The sequence below is a fragment of the Eptatretus burgeri genome, chromosome 1 (assembly GCF_056783735.1).
Source record: "Eptatretus burgeri isolate ZD-2024b chromosome 1, Ebu_testis_v1, whole genome shotgun sequence".
Classification (NCBI taxonomy): domain Eukaryota; kingdom Metazoa; phylum Chordata; class Myxini; order Myxiniformes; family Myxinidae; genus Eptatretus; species Eptatretus burgeri.
Window position 1 is genome coordinate 28,080,036 of NC_140961.1, and position 19,795 is coordinate 28,099,830.

The 19,795-nt window shown below is 42.2% G+C and overlaps 3 protein-coding genes across 11 annotated transcripts in view; all 3 read right to left on the minus strand.

The window, feature by feature from the left end:
• LOC147034110 (uncharacterized) overlaps nt 1-19,795 on the minus strand; it is an 89,989-nt gene that overhangs the window by 16,275 nt on the left and 53,919 nt on the right. The window contains exons 9-11 of one of the 7 annotated variants that reach the window (XM_085876632.1): nt 5,419-5,544; nt 4,953-5,022; nt 4,473-4,563 (exon numbers count right to left, since the gene is read on the minus strand). The gene's annotated coding sequence lies outside the window, so the exon portion shown is untranslated. Of the gene's footprint in view, nt 1-2,364; nt 2,682-4,472; nt 4,564-4,934; nt 5,545-19,795 lie in introns of those variants that run through there. The other 6 variants (XM_085876613.1, XM_085876623.1, XM_085876590.1 and 3 more) reach the window with 6 other exon arrangements.
• On the minus strand, nt 7,724-13,576 carry LOC147034112 (uncharacterized). Of its 3 annotated transcripts, none has more exons than XM_085886491.1 (8): nt 13,361-13,576; nt 10,989-11,164; nt 9,917-10,445; nt 9,392-9,586; nt 9,119-9,262; nt 8,794-9,018; nt 8,578-8,676; nt 7,724-8,466 (listed from the first exon to the last, which is right to left on the minus strand). In XM_085886491.1, the coding sequence occupies exons 1-8, from the start codon at nt 13,499-13,501 to the stop codon at nt 8,440-8,442; spliced, it is 1,536 nt and encodes a 511-aa protein (XP_085742617.1). In that variant the 5' UTR covers nt 13,502-13,576; the 3' UTR covers nt 7,724-8,439. The 3 variants fall into 3 exon arrangements, with proteins under 3 accessions (XP_085742617.1, XP_085742537.1, XP_085742464.1); XM_085886411.1 differs by having other exon boundaries at nt 9,917-10,451; XM_085886338.1 differs by having other exon boundaries at nt 9,917-10,454.
• On the minus strand, nt 17,398-19,574 carry LOC147034113 (eukaryotic translation initiation factor 4 gamma 3-like). Its single transcript, XM_085886621.1, has 6 exons — nt 19,222-19,574; nt 18,703-18,897; nt 18,430-18,573; nt 18,105-18,329; nt 17,889-17,987; nt 17,398-17,777 (listed from the first exon to the last, which is right to left on the minus strand). Exons 1-6 carry the CDS (start codon nt 19,546-19,548, stop codon nt 17,751-17,753), a joined length of 1,017 nt encoding a protein of 338 aa, XP_085742747.1. The 5' UTR covers nt 19,549-19,574; the 3' UTR covers nt 17,398-17,750.

Genomic DNA, 19,795 nt, shown 5'->3' on the forward strand with positions numbered 1-19,795 from the left:
CAATAGGACAAACAAAGGAAATGTTTTCATTCCCATTACCTCCTTCGTTCCGTCATTGGTAACTTCCCCTGACAATGGATACCGTTTATCAGAATCAAATTCCTGATGTTTTTCTGTCATTAAGTCACGTAAATAACTCCAGATAAAATACTGGAAAGGCACTCGGTGGAGCCCATACATCAGCCAGGCTGATCAGTTCATGTTTTGTGTCCCACTGAGATACCACATGGGGATCTGGACCTTGAACGGAGTCGGTGTATTCATTACATCTTCTTATGAAGCCTCACTTGAGAGCCGTGTCGGTTTCGGTTATTTCGTGGTTTGTTACTGGCCGATGTCATTCGCCTATAAATTACAATATTAAACCGATCTTCACCAAATGGTAGAGTGAGTCGTAAACAAGAAGCCCATTGTTTTTGCGATCTATAGGTCAACATGGACCAAATTTCAAAAATCATCAATTCTCTTCGACTTGTCTTGAAATTGGAAGAGGATTTGCAGATAAAGGTCATATAATTCAAGCACCAATGACTTGAGCTCAAAACTTCGGTGGAATTTATAAAAAGAGAGAGAGCAGGGGGGGTGGGGGGAAGGGAGGAATGAGAGAAGAGAGGAGGGAGAGACAGAAGGGGGGTGGGGAGAGAAAGCGCGGTGAGGGGTAGAGAGGGATGATAGAGGAGAGGGGTGAGAGGTGGGTGGTGGGGGGGAGCTCGGAAGGTAGAGAAGTATGACGCCTCACCAAACGTCATAACATACTCTGGGAGGGAGGTGGGAGCAAGGAGAATGCTTTTGGAGGAGGTAAGCATGAGGGGTGGGGAAGGCAGCACGAGGGGAGGGGAAGCGAAAGTCAATAAAGCATGCACAAACAGCAACATTTTCTATTTAACCACCAGTTTCCATGTCAAACTCATGCCATCCACCTTATATATTTTAAACTACACCATCAGTCCTTAATGGAGGGGAGGGTTTGGAGGAACAGGGGAACAGGGAAGAGGAGTGGGAGCAAAAGAGAGAAAGAGATGACAGAGGATGTACTCCAGCAGATATGACGTCCAGTTTAATGTCCATCTGAGAGACGACACACTGGCGTCAGGAAGGACATCCAGCTGTAAAAACATTGCCATAAGAAAGGGTACCATGATTGAAGCCCTCAAAAAGCTGACCCCTGCTCAGGGATAAAGGCTTTCAAATGGTGTGATGATGATGAGAGACAGCACACACATTGATGAATGACCCTGCCTGTGAAACACCGGGATGACAGCTGAGCTGGGTCGGCATTCAACCCCAGGCTAAACAACTTCTGAGAGTTAGTGCGAGCCTGCGTACCTCTCGGCTATCCTGCCATGATGTGGAAATTCATTCCTTTGCTTTTGCAACAACTGAAAACATTTTTTACTCGTTGTAATCGTCTAATTTATTTTGAATTCCGAACTTCGGAGATGTTACGAGCACTCCACTCAAGCAAGCATTCCAACGAAATGGTTGAAGAAACTTTTTAAAACAAAACATTTTAATTTTGTTCATGTTTAAATCTATACAAAATGACTTGTCATGGAATGAAAGAAGATCGTACAAAAAGGGGAATCGTGATGTAAAATAAAACTGTGCATTTTCAGCGAGTGAACCACTGCACGATGAAATGCAGGCGAGTGGGCCCTGAACTTTGTTCAAGTCGATCGATATATTCAGTGACAGTGTGAGTATTGTGGAGTGCTTGCCACATGGCTGAAGCACTCAAACAAGCACTCCAACAAAATGGTTGATAAGGAATGGCTGGCTTGGCAAGCGATTGCCGATTGATTATATAAACACCGTGCACACGTTGATGCCTGGAATGTCAGGCGATAAACAAGTTGGACATGTGAATACTTGTTAGCAGTCGGAACTCCTGATGAAGTCAATAAGGAAGTTGAAATTTTGAAATTCGGTGAAGATTTAGACATTCTTGAGGTTATGGAATGTGCGGAAATTAAATAAAGCCACGGAGGTATGATAATTAACTCGGCATTCTATGATAGAAGTGAGGAAAGTGGGTGAGGAATTTATCATCAAGAAACCGTTGTGGCCTGTTTCAAGTCAAGGAATTGTTGAGGAGGACAAAAATAAATGATGGCTTCAGACTCTGGAGGGCTGAACAAGATGGCATGCCACCATCTTGTGAAGGCTCATTTTGGTTTTTCCTGATCAGCACGCACGAAATTATCTTCAAAAGGGGTGTTTGAATTAACGCCAACCCCCAGATTTCATTCATGCACCACCTTGGAGTGCCTTGAATATGCATGCAAAGTTTGTGGCTGCCATGTTTCATGATCTTGGAGTTATGCAGGAGACGGACGATCGGATAAACAGACATTGACATTGATTATTATTGATTTTATTTTTTCGTTTTTTGTTTACAGGGATTGGCACAACACAAGCTTAATCACTGTTATCTGGTACGTTCACAAATGCATCAAAGCAGTTTTATTGAAAACAAATGCCGAATATTGAAAGTCCATCAACCAAGGAGAAAGGAAATTATTGTAATGAGCTTTCAGGGGAAAGTAAAAATGAACACAAGATTTTTCTTCATTCATCACGTTTGGTGGAAAGATGTATGCTGGAGACTCTCCCAAACAAGCCTTTCCTCCATTTTGTGTTTTGAGAGGGACTGAGAAAAATCTCTCTCAGAAGACAGTTTCCTGCAGGATTAACAATGTCGAATGAGTAGAAGTCTTTTACTGTTTCAATCAAAGAATGGGAATAAGTGATTATTTTTCGATACATTTTCATTTCACACCCTCATTTCATACCATAACCTTTCAAATTTAGTTTAACAAAACTTTTCAATCAACACACTTTCCCAGTTAATCCATTTGGCTTTAATCACCGATCATGGAAATGGGTTCATGTTGAATCACTTTTATACTTTGATACCAAGAGGGCGTTTGAACCGCAATGATACTTGGACCCGATGTTGGCCTTTCAGTCAGTGAAGGATATTAGGAGCAGGTTACTGCAATGTACTGGCCACATTTGCCACGTTTTCCTCCCTTTCCAACCATTTGATTTGCTGATTATCCATCAGGAAGGCTTCCAAATATAATTGTTATCTCTGACAACAAAGGTTGGAGGTGGTGATGTGTTCACCCCCATCTGTCTGTTTAGTTGTTTGTTTGCCCATGAACAGGATATGTCAAAAGGTTGTGGATGGATTTGAATAACGTGATTCGATAATCTGAGAAGATCTGTATCCGGATCCGATAATTTTTGAATTTTAAAGTGATTTTTCACCATTGACTGATAGATTTAAAACGAACCACAGCATGATATCTCAAAAAGTTGGGAACAGACTTGGACAAAATCTGGGCGAAGAATTGGTTCAATGACAAGAACAAGACCTGGATTCTGGAGGTCCAGATCCAGATCTGGGATACAAAAATAGTGGGATACAAAATGTGAACTATTTAGCCTGGTGGAGGAATGCACTCGACCAAGTTCTGTTCTACTTTTGAACACAAACAAAGTCCCCATATTTCAGCCCGAAGTCGATGTGATACAATATTGTTGTGTTTGTCACCGGCCTTGGTCCTGAACCAAAGTTCAACTCCCATTCTGGTCGACAGGGGTGAAGCCACACCACCGGTCCATTCATGAGTCTCGTGGGCTTCCAGACAATGGACACGACTGCCAACCGAGTTTGATGTTCCAAGAAAGGGTCTCGGTCCAACGTACCGTTTTACCTTTGTAGTGGGAAACTGAAGTGGATCAGGAGTCATGCTTCACACCACACTCCAAATCTGATTGGTTTGTGCTGAGGAAGATCTGGCATGTGATACTTTGCAATTTCTAAAGCATGACCCACTGATGCCGATTGTTCCTCTTATTGGCACACAACCACAAAGAACCACGCACACAACTAAATGTGACCAGGTGAGTACATTTGTTTTGAAGTCGTGTGTTCAAAAAGCACAAAAATCAACAATAATCTCCTCTTACCCATGCACATCCCGAAACAGAACAAGCGAACACACGGAAAGTCCTCAAATGTCTAACTTTGGACCCTCAGACAATCGACAGTCATAGACCAACAGGGTATTCCAAAAAGACCCAGACAACTTTGGTTGTTTATATATTTATAACCACAAATTATATGACACCCTTTGGTTTATAGGATACAGAAACCATCTTCAAAGGCTGTTGGATCCCCAGAAAGAACAGTGGATGGATTTGGGGAAAAGAACATTAACCAAAGATCACACCAGAACAGTGGGAGGAGAAATGGGAGGAGAAATGACGTGGGTTGGGAGACGCATCCATCGATTACCGACATAACGCATATCTATCCCAACACAGTACGTGATTCTGATGCTCACATGTACAAGGAAAAACCAGGAGTTATGGTAAGGAATTAAAATACATTTCATCATGAAACTTTCCATGAGAGAAATCAAACAAATAAAATTAATAATTCTGAAAACAAATGGCTGTACCTTCTCATGCAGTCTCTCACTATTCCTTCATTGAGGACTTGAGAAAATAGCCTTCACCTTGGAGTTTTGCATTTTCAGAAATGCATTCATTCTGTGGGAGGTTAACACAATTGGAATATAAACAAAAGCTGCAGAGATCCACGGTCTCCTCTGCATTGCTGAGCCATACTCAAGTTTGAGCCAATGTGTGCTCAGGTGGTGGTCAAGGAAAGTTAATATCGGTCAAATTATTTCTCAACAGGAGGTCGAGTCCTCAGATCCATTGCCTCACTTTTGTCCCAGTTCGTGCCCTCTCATTTGTCCATCCTCCCCCACCTGACCAGGTAGCACACATTCCGATATAAATCCCATGTCTAGTTACCATCCCCAATTCTCAGTTCTTCATTCCTTTCCACCTCTATTCTCTCGTATCTGTTCTCGTACCCCTCCCTCCAGCCCTTGGAAATAGCTACTGATTGTTACCTCATGCTTTCTTCAAACCAGGTCTGTTCTCCAGTCTTGCAGGTTCATGTAAGATGTCTTGGTCTCCCTGTTGATGTCCTCAGCCATTCTGTGAAAAACCAGGATAATGTTGAATCACTGATTCAAGGTTGTAGAACTTTATAAACAATTTGACATTTGTCTTTGCAGCATTAAAACCATTGACTCTCCTTGAACATTTTTGGCATGTCAAAAGTTTCTGCCAGGTTTCCTCGAACCTCAGCACTCACCATCACCTTCTGAGTGAGTGGAGTCGAGTAAAGAGCTGTGAGTGCAGAGGAGTTCTCCTCATGTTTGGTTATTAGGAATGAATAACTTCACATACCCAGTTGTTCGACACAAATGCAAAATGGACATCTCCATTTTCCACAGCTCATCTCCAACAATAAACAACAGGATTAAAAAAAGAAGTGAACAACCAGACATGACAGACAATTAACTTCTTCCACCTCTCCCCTCTTACCACCTTCACAAACCAATAACTCCTCGAGGAAGAGTTGTTTTCCCTCATTAGTTCGGAGCAAGTGTCACATGATGGCTTTTCATCAGAAACGTTTCTTGTGTTTTATCCAATGAGTATCGAAATCAAAGGCTGCTCCACACAGGAACCGACAACATATCAACAGGGTTAATCAAACATCCTTAATGTCACTGAATAATTATAATTCAAGATGTAACCACTGCAGGTGCACCATTGATAAGTTTGTTATTTGAACCAGCAGAGTACCTGCCCTACAGGTGATCTTGTGCCAAGCAAGCAGCACGATCTTCTGACACACACCTTTATTTTGGCACAAAAAAACAACAACCAGGTTACGTGCATGAAGTAAAAACATAACTATTACTTATAATTCAAAACACCTCACTTCCCTGGAAAATGTGGGGACGGGAATACTGTACTGTCAATGGTGGAGACTTGTAATTCCCTCCTCCACCGGGAGTCAGCGTGACATGATACACATTCATATCGAGAATATGATTCCTCTCTCCCTCCCCACTCCCCCCAGACCACCGGTAAATATAAAAACACCCCTATGCATAAATTGTGGTCATGCTGATCATATGTAGCAAGTCTGAATGTAATCATCTCAGGACTGGAGGAGTTGCGCGACAAACAAACACTGGTCTGTGAATTACAGTAAGGATGTCAATTTCACCAGGTGGTTTCTGATGATAAATCCTCTCCTGGGAGTGATGTGAAAACACATCGCTGGAATAATCTCCTCTGCCTGTGTGCTCCTTTCTGAAGGTAGACCCATCTGAATAACAAGTGAGTCTGACTTGTTGATATTCACTATTCACTCCTATCTTCTTCTATCTTGCCAAATGTAGCTCTTTGAATGATTTCTCATTTGTTTTTCTGTCCGCTCACCCACAGCCCGAACTACTCAGCCGATTTTGGAGGTTGCAGCCACCGTCCCTGTGATGGCTCATAGCAAAGTTGTGTGTGTGTGTGTGTGTGTGTGTGTGTGTGTGTGTGTGTGTGTGTGTGTGTGTGTGTGTGTGAGTGTGTGTGTGTGTGTGTGTGTGTGTGTGAGTGTGTGTGTGTGTGTGTGTGTTTGTGTATGTGTGTGTGTGTGTGTGAGTGTGTATGTGTGTGTGTGTGTGTGTGTGTGTGTGTGAGTGTGTGAGTGTGTGAGTGAGTGTGTGTGAATGTGTGTGTGTGAGTGTGTGTGAATGTGTGTGTGTGTGAGTGTGTGTGTGTGTGAGTGTGTGAGTGAATGTGTGTGTGTGTGTGTGTGAATGTGTGTGTGTGAGTGTGTGTGAGTGTGTGTGTGTGTGTGTGTGAGTGTGTATGTGTGTGTGTGTGTGTGTGTATGTGTGTGTGTGTGTGTGTGTGTGTGTGTGTGTGTGTGTGTGTGTGTGTGTGTGTGTGTGTGTGTGTGTGTGTGTTTATCACCTCCAGAACTCCAAAAGCATGAAGCCTAATTGCCTGAAGCTTTGCATACATTCAAAGGGAACCCCAACTGAGTACATGAAGGAAATTTGGGTGTTTGGATTAATTTAAACTCCCTTTTTGTGGATAATCGATCAGCTTGCTGTCCCTTGCCAATCCAGACGTACCTTTTCCACCATTTTGTTGGAGTGCTTACTTGAGTGCTTGAGCCACTTGGAGAACGCTGTGCAAGCTTCGTTCTCTCCAAACTTCCACAGCGATACCGTGGCTCGGTTCTCCGTGGGAACATCCCCAGAGGTCGGAAGGGAAAATAAATCAGAGGATAAGAATGAAAACATAATGGGACAAGTGAACTGCGAGTTTTCGAGAGAGCAGAGAACTGTCTCTCCAAACTGTCTCACCTGGGTTCAAATTCCAACTTGGCGACAAACTCATCCTGGTGTTTCATAAGCAGGGAGATTCATTAATGTGTGTGCCGTCTCCCGGATTGACATTAAACTGGTTGTTGCATCTGCAGAAATTTCACCCCCTGTACTTCCACTCCTCCTCATCCCACCCCTCTTTCACTCTCCACCACACCTCTCCTTCTCTCACACTCCTCTTAATAAACTCGCCAGTAAAGTGACGGGTTGTATTTGCTGGTCTTCCAATGAAATGTTAATTTGTTTCAGGTGATGGGAGATTTCGAAAGGTGATGGGAGATAAGGGGTGCTTTAAGGAGATTGGGAAAAGCGAACAAAGTTATCCAAAGAGACAAGATTAATTTTGAAAACTGAGGATGAAGTGCACAGGTATCATTTGGAGTGACTCAGAGTCCATCTTCCCACCCCCCCCACGCCCCCCCAACCCCACCGCTGCACTTCAATGTGGAGCAGGGAGATGATAACTTAAGTCTTATTCCAGGTGTAAGTCTAACCCTAACCCTAACAAAAAGTAATGAACACTCACACTGATGAATGGTGAGTTGTCCTGCGATGGTGATCAGCCTCGGAACAGGTGCATGACTTGTGCATGCCCTGATCCTCCTTAAAGTACTTTTTAGAATTGCTGCAAACAAGAAAAAAAAAAAAAACAATCAACAATCATCCTGAGGCTTTGCACCAAACAGTGTGTCATCCTTTGAAGGACAATTAAGCGGGGTGTCCCATTTGCTTGCGGTTGTTGTTGGAAGTGAGAGATTCCCGTTTCTCTTTTTTAAAGTCGTCCATTGTTTGCCAGTTCAGATTTAAACAGATCGGTGAAAAAAGGAATTGTGGAATTTTTGTACTTTTGAGTGTTTCACCGAGGGAGGTTGAGATGTTGAGCATTTCTGAGTTGAATCTTCCATGCAGACACAGATTGACGGGTGGAGTGAAGAATGTCACGATCAACGATCTTACAAAATGACAGAAACTAGACTCAGCTCAGGTGATTAATTAAAGTGAGTTGAGACTGAATTTGGAAGCAGTTCAGACAACTTGTGAAGGTGAGGTGGCGGGCCTCGAGGTTGTGTTGGTTTTCGAGACCATACAGTCCACAATCATGTCCGTCTTCCACCGTGCTGATGGACCTGTTCAGGTCCCTTGTTTATCAGATGGTTTTCAGCAATCTTCACTGTCTCAATGGAACCCAGTTGCGCTGTTTAAGGAAAGACATATCAGACATGGGTTGACACGGATAGACGATATACTGTCTGCAGATGTCTGTGGCAGGTTATTGTGGTTAGAAAATGTAGAGTGAGGTATTTACCTTGCGGTGATATATAAATCGTTGCAATATCAACAGAATGCGAGCCGACAACTTTCCTTCTCTCACAATCGACTCCATCTGGTGGAAATATTCATCCATCTGTTGAGGAACAAAAATAATTTGCAAGTTATCGACATGAAAACCTGTGTGATGGATATTAATGAAAATCCCATTTGGATTTGAACATGTCTGTCATGGATCAGAGTATAGTATTACCACGACATCCGTCACGTCGGAAGTGAGTTTCTTTCCAACGGTATTCAAAAGGCAACAGATGTATTCAACAGATTGGTTTCTTCCATCTCTGAACAACTCGATAAGAATATGCACGATGATGTTGGTGGTGACCACACCCAGCTTATAGAGCTCCCCAATGAAACGGATGATTCCCAGGGAGCATTTCCTGAATTTCAAGAGGGTGTTCAGTTCATCCTCGTTCACCTGGATAAAAACAAATGTTCAAAGACAACGTCAGTAAAGTCAGATCAAAATTCCCATTTTTGGACAATTTTGAAATTTTCACCCATTTTCCCAAGTTCACCAAACTGGAGGCTTCAACGCTCTTGATGTCACATGTGCAACTGATTCCAGCGAGACTCTTGGAATACTTCTCCTCAGATTGTTTAAGGAGAATTTGCTGAAAGGGCTCAAACGTTCCAGGTGTTTCCGCCTTTGGTACTTCAATCTGTGAAAGACAAAGCAGGGTGGTGACATGGTGGGTACAAGGTTATAAGAATGTTCAAAATAGTTAAAGTGTACGATAAACCCAGGATGTACCAATATGTGACCTCCATCAATGTTTAAAGCTCCTCACTTTGTTGAGGTGTTGGCATAAACTTGCATAGACAGCTGAATGTTTGGGCGTGACAACAGCTTGAGAGAGGACCATCTGAACCACGCTCTCAAAATGTCTGCACGTGATGTTGAGAGCCATGGTCATTGGAAGAAGATGGTGAAAGTTATCTTGGGTCATTTTGCTTAGAAAAGTGTGAAACTGTTTGAGAACATCCTGAGGGAGAGAAACAACAGAAGTCAAGGTCTGAGTGACAAAGAAAAGTTTTGAAAGTTTTGAGGATTAGAAAGCTTGAGATTTTTTGTTGTGAAATCCGAGTTTGTGTGTTTGTCAAAGTTGTGATTTCATTTGGAAGTTCATGCATTGCTCAAGAAAGGGATTTTAAATATACTCAAACATGAAACCAGACACACACACACACACACACACACACACACACACACACACACACACACACACACACACACACACACACACACACACACACACACACACACACACACACACATACACACACGTTGATTATGTACAATGAGTGATATTTACCGGTCTACAACGGAGACCTTCATTACTTGGAGTGTCCACACCGTGCCGTAAGGCTCCTGGAGAGTTCTTGTGGAGACTCTCCTCCATGTTCAAATTGTGTTCCTGGACATTTTCATGATCTTTCTGTTTCTGTTGTTCCTCAAGAAGTACCAGCTTGCTCTTCAGCTGCTGGACCTCCTCCTTCAGTTCTTTGTTTGCACGAGCAAGGTTTTCACATTGTTTGTTGGTTTCCTCTTGCTTCTCGTGAAACTGCTGCTCCTTCATTTTATGTTCCTCATTTTGCTGTTGTTGTTGATGTGCCACTTCTTGTACTTGTAGCAGATTCATCTTAAGGTTTTGGAGAATTTCTTTCAATTCTCGATTTTCTTTGGTAATAATTGCAAATTTTTCAGAGTTTACTTGCTCTCGCTCGGCAAGAAGCTGATGTAGTTTTATTTGCTCTGCCTGGTGCTGCTGTTGATCCATCTCTTGCTGCTCCAGGTGGCTGATCAGCTTGATGTTCACATCTCGCAGCTGTTCTTTCATCATCCTGTAACTTCTACAAAAGAGAACATGTCCTGAATGGGACTAGACCAAGAAGAATGGCGACTTCAGAAAGAACAATAAGACAACGAGAAAGTATCCCAAAACACAAAGCCCGTCCGCATCCGCTTTGTTCTGTCCTCAAAATAAACTAAAACAAAAAAACAGGGAGAAAATATAAACTGTGTGTGAATATATATTTATATGATTTATTAATTTGTGTTAATATTCTCATAATCAACGTTTGTTGAAGATTTGATGACAAAAGCTCAATTGGTAAAAGTTATGACCTGAACACTCACACTCACACTCACACTCACACTCACACTCACACTAACAATCACACTCACACTCACACTCACACTCACACTAACAATCACACTCACACTCACAGTCACACACTAACAAAACCCCATGACCTGCTGCACGAGGGACAGGTTAAGAAACTGGGACAAAGGAAGGAAACAAAGAAAGACCAGAACATTGATGAGGTGGAGGACAAGCTGAATGAGAGATTCCTAAACTAAAGATGTGACACATCGCTCTTTACCGTGAAATGCGGCATTTTTTATTTCTCTTCTTGATGAACCAGCCACGAGACCACGCGGTGATGAACACAATGACTGCGATCACCACAAGGCCCAACCAGGTAAGGCCAATCCATTGCAGCTGCCTGGCTTGTTCTTTCATATTCCCCAGGTGAAGGTACTCGTGGGAACGGATGATCTGTATACAGTTCAGGGAAAGCAACAGCAGTGTCAGGATATAAATAGAATGTGATAAAAGTGGGTTTTATCCATTAAACATCAAAAATAACATTTTTATATATGATCTGCATTTCAACTCCCTATAAATCAATATCCTACTCCATCTTTCAACAGTTTGTGATTTCTGCCTTTGATATTAAACTCGTCCTGGACATCGTTTTTTTTTTACTCGACACGATCGAGGCTCATGGAAGAGCAAGGTGATTGAGAGTACGACTGTCATTTGGGCAGCGTGGCAACTCCTGGATACATCAAGGAAGGAATGAAACAGGAAAAGAGGAGAGAAGAGAGAGGAGGGAAGGGAACACCGCAATCTGTAAATAAGCAGGTGAGGCTAAGAAGGGTTCATGGGGGTAATGAAGATGGTGGGTCAAAATGGGGAGGGGGACGTGAGATAAGGGTTCACTGTCGGCTTGAAACCCTGCAGGGAAGAGTGGGAAATCATAACCTCCTAAATACAGTTCTCAGATGGGACGAGTGAGGAACAAGAGTGGAGGTTTGCAGTCAGCCCGGATTTTTGGAAGTTTAACCGGTCGGCGGTGCAGGTTCAGTTATCGGAAGATACTTCAAATGATAATTTTTATAATCTCACACCTTTAGATACCTGGATATCCCTGGTGATGAATGAATGGTGAAACAATTTATTTAATTTGTAAAACTTCCTCGGTTAGAATTTTGTGATTTATGTTTCCGATTGTGATTCACGGAGTCATTTCACGGAACCAGGACACCGAGTTCAGCAATAACCAAGTCCTGAGATCATTGATTTACGGGGGGTGATTGTGACCCGACATGAGATCAGGAGATGTTTATTTGAATTTTACAGTTATACAATTTTAATATATCAAAGACCTTTTCAGTTTCCACAGTTAAAAGTCTGATTTTGTGATGCTCTAGTAACCTCAGCTGTACTGTCTGTGGAGATTTGAAAATGTAAATTCACCAAATCCTCAGTGGAATCACAGTGATAGAAAAGGAATCTCAAGCCAAGTAACCTCCTCGGTTCACCCGAAGGGGGCATCGTCGGGTTCAGCGTGGACCTTGTGAGTTTACCCAATGTTTTTGAGAATTGCAAATGGAGGAAGGGTCCCTCATTCATTTGTAATACTCTTTGTGGTCCCTTCAAAGAAATGGGATCCCATCTGCAGATCCTGCCCGACAAAAAGGTCCCTGTACTATTTGCCTTTCTCCTATCCTTCACCGAGACAGTCAAAAACCAACAAAACATGAAGTTTATCAGTTCACTAATTGAACTGTAAAATGAGGACAATGACACTGTATGGATGAACTGTGAGATGATGTGCAACCAAACACGTGATGATTGACTTGAGTGTGTTATGAGCAGTGGAGGCTGTCTCCAAGAATTGATCATGAAACAATGTATGGTCCACATGATGAACCAGCACATCTACGGAGGGAAACTTACCTGCACATCTACAGAAGGTAACTTACCTTCACATCCACAGAGGGTAACTTACATCAACATCCACATATAACAAACTTCACAATGATCATTTTGCTCTGATATGCCATAAATTAATTAATCACAAAATCATCATAAACACACTTTCATCCAATTAATTAAATAAACGTATTGACCAAAAAAATATTAAAAGTTTTTTGTTTTCACAATCACGTTTTTGTGAGGCCATGGACTTACTGATCACCGTTCATAACTGGAATCAATCTCCATGACGTCACATTGGTAAAAGGTGAACAGTCACAAATGAAAGGTGAAAGTTCACAAAATGTAAAACTGTGAATTAAATATTTTTGATGTAATTCTGTGCTCCAGTTCATTTTGTTCACTTTCTCTTCTCTCCATGAACCGCCACTAACCCCCACTAACCTCCACTAATCCCCACTAATCCCCACTAACCCCCATTAACCCCCACTGAGCCCCACTAATCCCCACTAACCCCCATTAACCCCCACTGACCCCCACTAATCCCCACTAACCCCCACTAACCTCCACTAATCCCCACGAACCCCCACTAATCCCCACAAACTCCCACCAACCCCCACTAATCCCCACTAACCCCTACTAACCTCCCCCAATCCCCACTAATCCACACTAACCCCACGAATCTCTACTAACCCCCACGTATCCCCACTAACCCCCACCCATGCTCCCCCCCCCATGGTTGCCCCTTACCCGTTTTGACTTGAGAACCCATCGTCCGGGACGAGTCCGATTCGCGGACACAGACATTTCCCGGACTCGGTCCAGTTGGACAATTCCCGAAGAAAAAAGTCCGAAGAAGGAAATACAAATTCTCCAAATCAGCGTCAACATTGTGAGAGCTTGAAAACTTGTTTCTGTCGCTGTGAACGAGTCGGTCGTGGAATGTGCTTTGTGCGTCACAATGAACGTCTGTGCGTCACAATGAACGGCTGTGCGTCACGATGAACGGCTGTGCGTCACGATGAACGTCTGTGCGTCACGATGAACGGCTGCACGATATTGTGACGTCATTACGAGCACAACAACTGGTCCCAATGAATAATCGGATTTTTTAAACACACGGATTATTTTCTCCTCATGTTTGTGTTCAGTTCCTGTTCTTCATAAACTCTCAAAACCCAAACTCAAATGAAACAAAACACAAGTTCGAATGTTTGAAAGTTTGGAGAAATTAAATAACACGGGCGGGTCACGTGACTCCCCGTAACCACTCCCTGGTCCACCCAAACTCGCACACATCAGTATAAACGACTCTGATACATCACAATACTCCTGTTTAATTTCTCGATTCAGGTTCTGGAATTCTGGAAAATTCTGGAATTCTGTAAAAATAAGATCCATCGACCTTGTGTTCGCCATGTTTCTTCTCGCCGTGAAGACACAGACGGACATTTTGTGTCCTGCAGCTTGATGTGTTCTTGAATTGAATTCCGATAATTTCCCACTTGAATTCCTCTTTCAAAGAACTCTGTTTGTAGGTAAATCTTTGTGTTTGCAGTTTTATGGACATGGTGTGTGTGTGTGTGTGTGTGTGTGTGTGTGTGTGTGTGTGTGTTTGTGTGTGTGTGTGTGTGTGTGTGTGTGTGTGTGTGTGTGTGTGTGTGTGTGTGTGTGTGTGTGTGTGTGTGTGTGTGTGTCTGTGTGTGTGTGTGTGTCTCCGTGTGTGTTTGCCTGTGTTATGTTTCCGTGTGTTTTTGTGTGTGTGTTTCCGTGTGCGTGTGTGTTTGCATGTGTGTGTTTGTGTGTGTGTATGTGTGTGTGTGTGTGCATTTGTGTGTGTGCGTTTGTGTTTGTGTGTGTATGTTTGTGTGTGTGTTTCTGTGTGTGTGTTGTGTGTGTGTGTATGTTTGTGTGTGTGTTTCTGTGCGTGTGTGTTTGTTTGTATGTGTGTGTGTGTTTCTGTGCGTGTGTGTTTGTTTGTATGTGTGTGTGTGTTTCTGTGCGTGTGTGTTTGTTTGTATGTGTGTGTGTGTTTCTGTGCGTGTGTGTTTGTTTGTATGTGAGTGTGTGTTTCTGTGTGTGTTTTTGTTTGTGTGTGTGTGTGTGTGTGTGTGTGTGTGTGTGTGCGTGTGTGTGTGTGTGTGTGTGTGTGTGTGTGTGTGTGTGTGTGTGTGTTGTTGTTGGTTGTTATCTCCATATGTGGGTTTCATAAAGTGGATCGGAGTCCTCCCAGGTCTCGTAGTCTCCACCTCCCTTTCTGGAAGTGCGCTCACCAATCATGGACCAAGGTGTGAGGTTTTGTTGGTTTTAAAGTTTTGTTCCGAGGTCTTTTTGAGGATCGTCATTGAGCCCAGGTGGCTTCCAACCAGGGGTAGACTGACGGTGTTGTGCGCCCTCGGGAAAAAGGGGTCTCACCAGTTTACTCTGAAACCTTTAAATATCTTCTTCTCCACAAAGGCTGGACAGATCGAGGGGAAACTTGACACACATGTTCCCCAAGACGTGGGTTACAAGTGTGTTGCGGAATAATTGATGGGGCACATGGTTTGGCAGCCATATTGGATTGAAGAAAAATATTAAATATTGTTTTCTCTGGAACTGCTTAACCAATCGACGTGAAACGTCACATTTATGATCTAGTTGTGATGGGGAATAATACATATTTTAAATTTCATCTTGATTGGGTGTATGGTCTGGCACCCAGAATTATTTAATTTTTTGAAATTGGTTCTATTTGTTTTTTCATTTTTATTTTTTGAATTAGGTTCACTTGGCTGTGCCTGGATGGATTTGAGGGTGGAGGAATAGCGCAATGGGTTTGGGTCAGGTGTCCAATCAAAGCGTGACGTCTTCGTACCCAGTCACCACTGCCAGCAGTTATAAAGTGACAGTTCTAATAATGTCTCTTATTAATTACATAACACACCAGTACACAAACATCACACAAAACAAGTCCGGTGAGGTTCTGCAAATGCTGATTGCTCTTTTTTTTCTTCACAATTGCTATTAAAAGGGGGGTGGGTGGTCACTTATCCAAGCCAGATATTTTCGTTTTGTATTTTTAATTAATATTCTGAAATTTGTAGAATTCTGTTTTTTCCTTGGAAGTTGTGGGCTACGATGTGTAAATAAAGGTGGAAAAGTCTGATTTAATGCAATTCAATTCCAGGCAATAAGGCAACAAAAGGTGTAAATTTTGAAAGGGGGTGGAGATTTTCTTTTGGAACTGTAAATACATATTTCATTGAATTCCACTGGGCAGCACAGATACTACAACGCAAATGAGATCGTACACAGGTTTTTAATTCAATAAATTGGCATTTTAATATGTTTATTTTCATTCAATATTCGTCAATTGAACAAATAAAGAAAATATTTTAATTTCCATTATCTCATTCGTAATTTGCCCTGGCAATGGATACTGTTTATCAGAATCAAATTCCTGATGTTTCTGTCATTGTCATGTAAGTAACTCCAGAAAAAATACTACAAAGGCACTTGGTGGAGCCCATACTTCAGCCAGGCTGAACAGTTCACGTTTTGTGTCCCACTGAGATACCAGACGGGGATCTGGACCTTGAACAGGAGCAGGTGTATTCATTACATCTTCTTATAAGACCTTGCTGGAGAGCCGTGTCTCGTTTCGGTCTTTTCATGGTTTGTTATTGTCACGAACATCTGGCCGATCTCATTCACCTACAAATCAGAATTTAAAACTGATCTTCACCAAATGGTAGAATTGGTTGTAAACAAGAAACCCATCGATTTTGTGTTCAAAAGGTCAACGTGGGCCAAATTTCAAAAATCCTCAATTTTCTTCTGATTGTCTTGAAATGTAAAGAGGATTTTCAAATAAGTCACTGAATTTAACCACCAATTATTTTTGAGGTCAAAACTTCGGTGTAATTTCTAAAAAGAGAGAGGGGGGTAACAGGAAAGGGTAGAAGGCGTGACAGGGAAGGGATGAGGGTGTATTCTGGCAGATGTGATGTGCAGTTTAATGTTTATCTGAGACACAGCACACACGTTGATGAATCACCCAGCCTGTGATACACCGGGAAGACAGTTTATAGCTGGGTCGGGATTCAAACCCAGGCTAAACAGCTTATTAGAGAAAGAGCGAGTCTGCGTACCTCTCGGCTATCCTGCCGTGATGAGGCAATGCATTGATTTGCTATTTTAACAACTGAAAATATTATTTACTCGTTGTAATCATCTAATTTATTTTGCCTTCCAAACTCTGGAGATGTTACGAGCACTCCACTCAAGCAAGCATTCCAATGAAACGGTTGAAGAAACTTTAAAAAACGAAACATTTTTATTTTCTCCATATTTAAATCTCTGCCAAAATGACTTGTCGTGGAATGAAAGAAGATTGTACGAAAAGGGGAATTGTGGTGCAAAATAAAATTGCACATTTTCAGCGAGTGAACCACCGCACGATCAAACGCAGGCGAGTGGGCCCTGAACTTTGTTCAAGTTGATCGATATATTCAGTGACAATGTGAGTATTGTAGAGTGCTTGCCACATGGTTTAAGCACTCAAGCAAGGACTCCAACAAAATGGTTGATAAGGAATGGCTTACAGCTTGGTTTATAAAATAAAACATCTCTGGTAAAGCCAAACAGAAAATTGATACAAACAAGGTTGACATTATAATAGCCAGAAAAATAATGTTAAAACAAATGTAAATCACCAAGATCATCAATAAAATAAAAACACAATTCAAACGAATATGAAACATGTAATTGATATTTACATCTTCAGAACAGATTTAAACATGTCGGTGAAAAAAGGAATTGTGGAATTTTTGTACTTTTGAGTGTTTCACCGAGGGAGGTTGAGATGTTGAGCATTTCTGAGTTGAATCTTCCATGCAGACACAGATTGACGGGTGGAGTGAAGAATGTCACGATCAACGATGTTCCACGATGACAGAAACTAGACTCCGCTCAGGTGATTAATTAAAGTGAGTTGAGACTGAATTTGGAAGCAGTTCAGACAACCTGTGAAGGTGAGGTGGCGGGCCTCGAGGTTGTGTTGGTTTTCGAGACCATACAGTCCACAATCATGTCCGTCTTCCACCGTGCTGATGGACCTGTTCAGGTCCCTTGTTTATCAGATGGTGTTCAGCAATCTTCACTGTCTCAATTGAAGCCAGTTGCGCTGTTTAAGGAAAGACATATCAGACATGGGTTGACACGGATAGACGATATACTGTCTGCAGATGTCTGTGGCAGGTTATTGTGGTTAGAAAATGTAGAGTGAGGTATTTACCTTGCGGTGATATATAAATCGTTGCAATATCAACAGAATGCGAGCCGACAACTTTCCTTCTCTCAGAATTGACTCCATCTGGTGGAAATATTCATCCATCTGTTGAGGAACAAAAATAATTTACAAGTTATCGACATGAAAACCTGTGTGATGGATATTAATGAAAATCCCATTTGGATTTGAACATGTCTGTCATGGATCAGAGTATAGCATTACCACGACATCCGTCACGTCGGAAGTAAGTTTCTTTCCAACGGTATTCAAAAGGCAACAGATGTATTCCACAGATTGGTTTCTTCCATCTCTGAACAACTCGATAAGAATATGCACGATGATGTTGGTGGTGACCACACCCAGCTTATAGAGCTCCCCAATGAAACGGATGATTCCCAGGGAGCATTTCCTGAATTTCAAGAGGGTGTTCAGTTCATCCTCGTTCACCTGGATAAAAACAAATGTTCAAAGATAACGTCAGTAAAGTCAGATCAAAATTCCCATTTTTGGACAATTTTGAAATTTTCACCCATTTTCCCAAGTTCACCAAACTGGAGGCTTCAACGCTCTTGATGTCGCATCTGCAACTGATTCCAGCGAGACTCTTGGAATACTTCTCCTCACACTGTGTGAGGAGAATTTGCTGAAAGGGCTCAAACGTTCCAGGTGTTTCCGCCATTGGTACTTCAATCTGTGAAAGACAAAGCAGGGTGGTGACATGGTGGGTACAAGGTTATAAGAATGTTCAAAATAGTTAAAGTGTACGATAAACCCAGGATGTACCAATATGTGACCTCCATCAATGTTTAAAGCTCCTCACTTTGTTGAGGTGTTGGCATAAACTTGCATAGACAGCTGAATGTTTGGGCGTGACAACAGCTTGAGAGAGGACCATCTGAACCACGCTCTCAAAATGTCTGCACGTGATGTTGAGAGCCATGGTCATTGGAAGAAGATGGTGAAAGTTATCTTGGGTCATTTTGCTTAGAAAAGTGTGAAACTGTTTGAGAACATCCTGAGGGAGAGAAACAACAGAAGTCAAGGTCTGAGTGACAAAGAAAAGTTTTGAAAGTTTTGAGGATTAGAAAGCTTGAGATTTTTTGTTGTGAAATCCGAGTTTGTGTGTTTGTCAAAGTTGTGATTTCACTTGGAAATTCATGCATTGCTCAAGAAAGGGATTTTAAATTTACCCAAACATGAAACCAGACACACACACACACACACACACACACACACACACACACACACACACACACACACACACACACACACACACACACACACACACACACACACACACACAGACACACGATGATTATGTAGAATGAGTGATATTTACCGGTCTACAACGGAGACCTTCATTACTTGGAGTGTCCACACCGTGCCATAAGGCTCCTGGAGAGTTGTTGTGGAGACTCTCCTCCATGTTCAAATTGTGTTCCTGGACATTTTCATGATCTTCCTGTTTCTGCTGTTCCTCAAGAAGTACCAGCTTGCTCTTCAGCTGCTGGACCTCCTCCTTCAGTTCTTTGTTTGCACGAGCAAGGTTTTCACATTGTTTGTTGGTTTCCTCTTGCTTCTCATGAAACTGCTGCTCCTTCATTTTATGTTCCTCATTTTGCTCTTGTTGTTGATGTGCCGCTTCTTGTACTTGTAGCAGATTCATCTTAAGGTTTTGGAGAATTTCTTTCAATTCTCGATTTTCTTTGGTAATAATTGCAAATTTTTCAGAGTTTACTTGCTCTCGCTCTGCAAGAAGCTGATGTAGTTTTATTTGCTCTGCCTGGTGCTGCTGTTGATCCATCTCTTGGTGCTCCAGGTGGCTGATCAGCTTGATGTTCACATCTCGCAGCTGTTCTTTCATCATCCTGTAACGACTACAAAAGAGAACATGTCCTGAATGAGACTAGACC

Coding starts and splice junctions, on each gene's coding strand:
- LOC147034112 (XM_085886338.1), bottom strand. CDS start 13,501: ATGTTGACGCTGATTTGGAGAATTTGTATTTCCTTCTTCGGACTTTTT. Junction 9,019..9,118: donor GCGTTGAAGCCTCCAGTTTG/GTGAACTTGGGA, acceptor GTTTTTATCCAG/GTGAACGAGGATGAACTGAA. Junction 8,677..8,793: donor CCGACGTGACGGATGTCGTG/GTAATACTATAC, acceptor GTTCCTCAACAG/ATGGATGAATATTTCCACCA.
- LOC147034113 (XM_085886621.1), bottom strand. CDS start 19,548: ATGAATCTGCTACAAGTACAAGAAGCGGCACATCAACAACAAGAGCAA. Junction 17,988..18,104: donor CCGACGTGACGGATGTCGTG/GTAATGCTATAC, acceptor GTTCCTCAACAG/ATGGATGAATATTTCCACCA. Junction 17,778..17,888: donor GATTTATATATCACCGCAAG/GTAAATACCTCA, acceptor TTCCTTAAACAG/CGCAACTGGCTTCAATTGAG.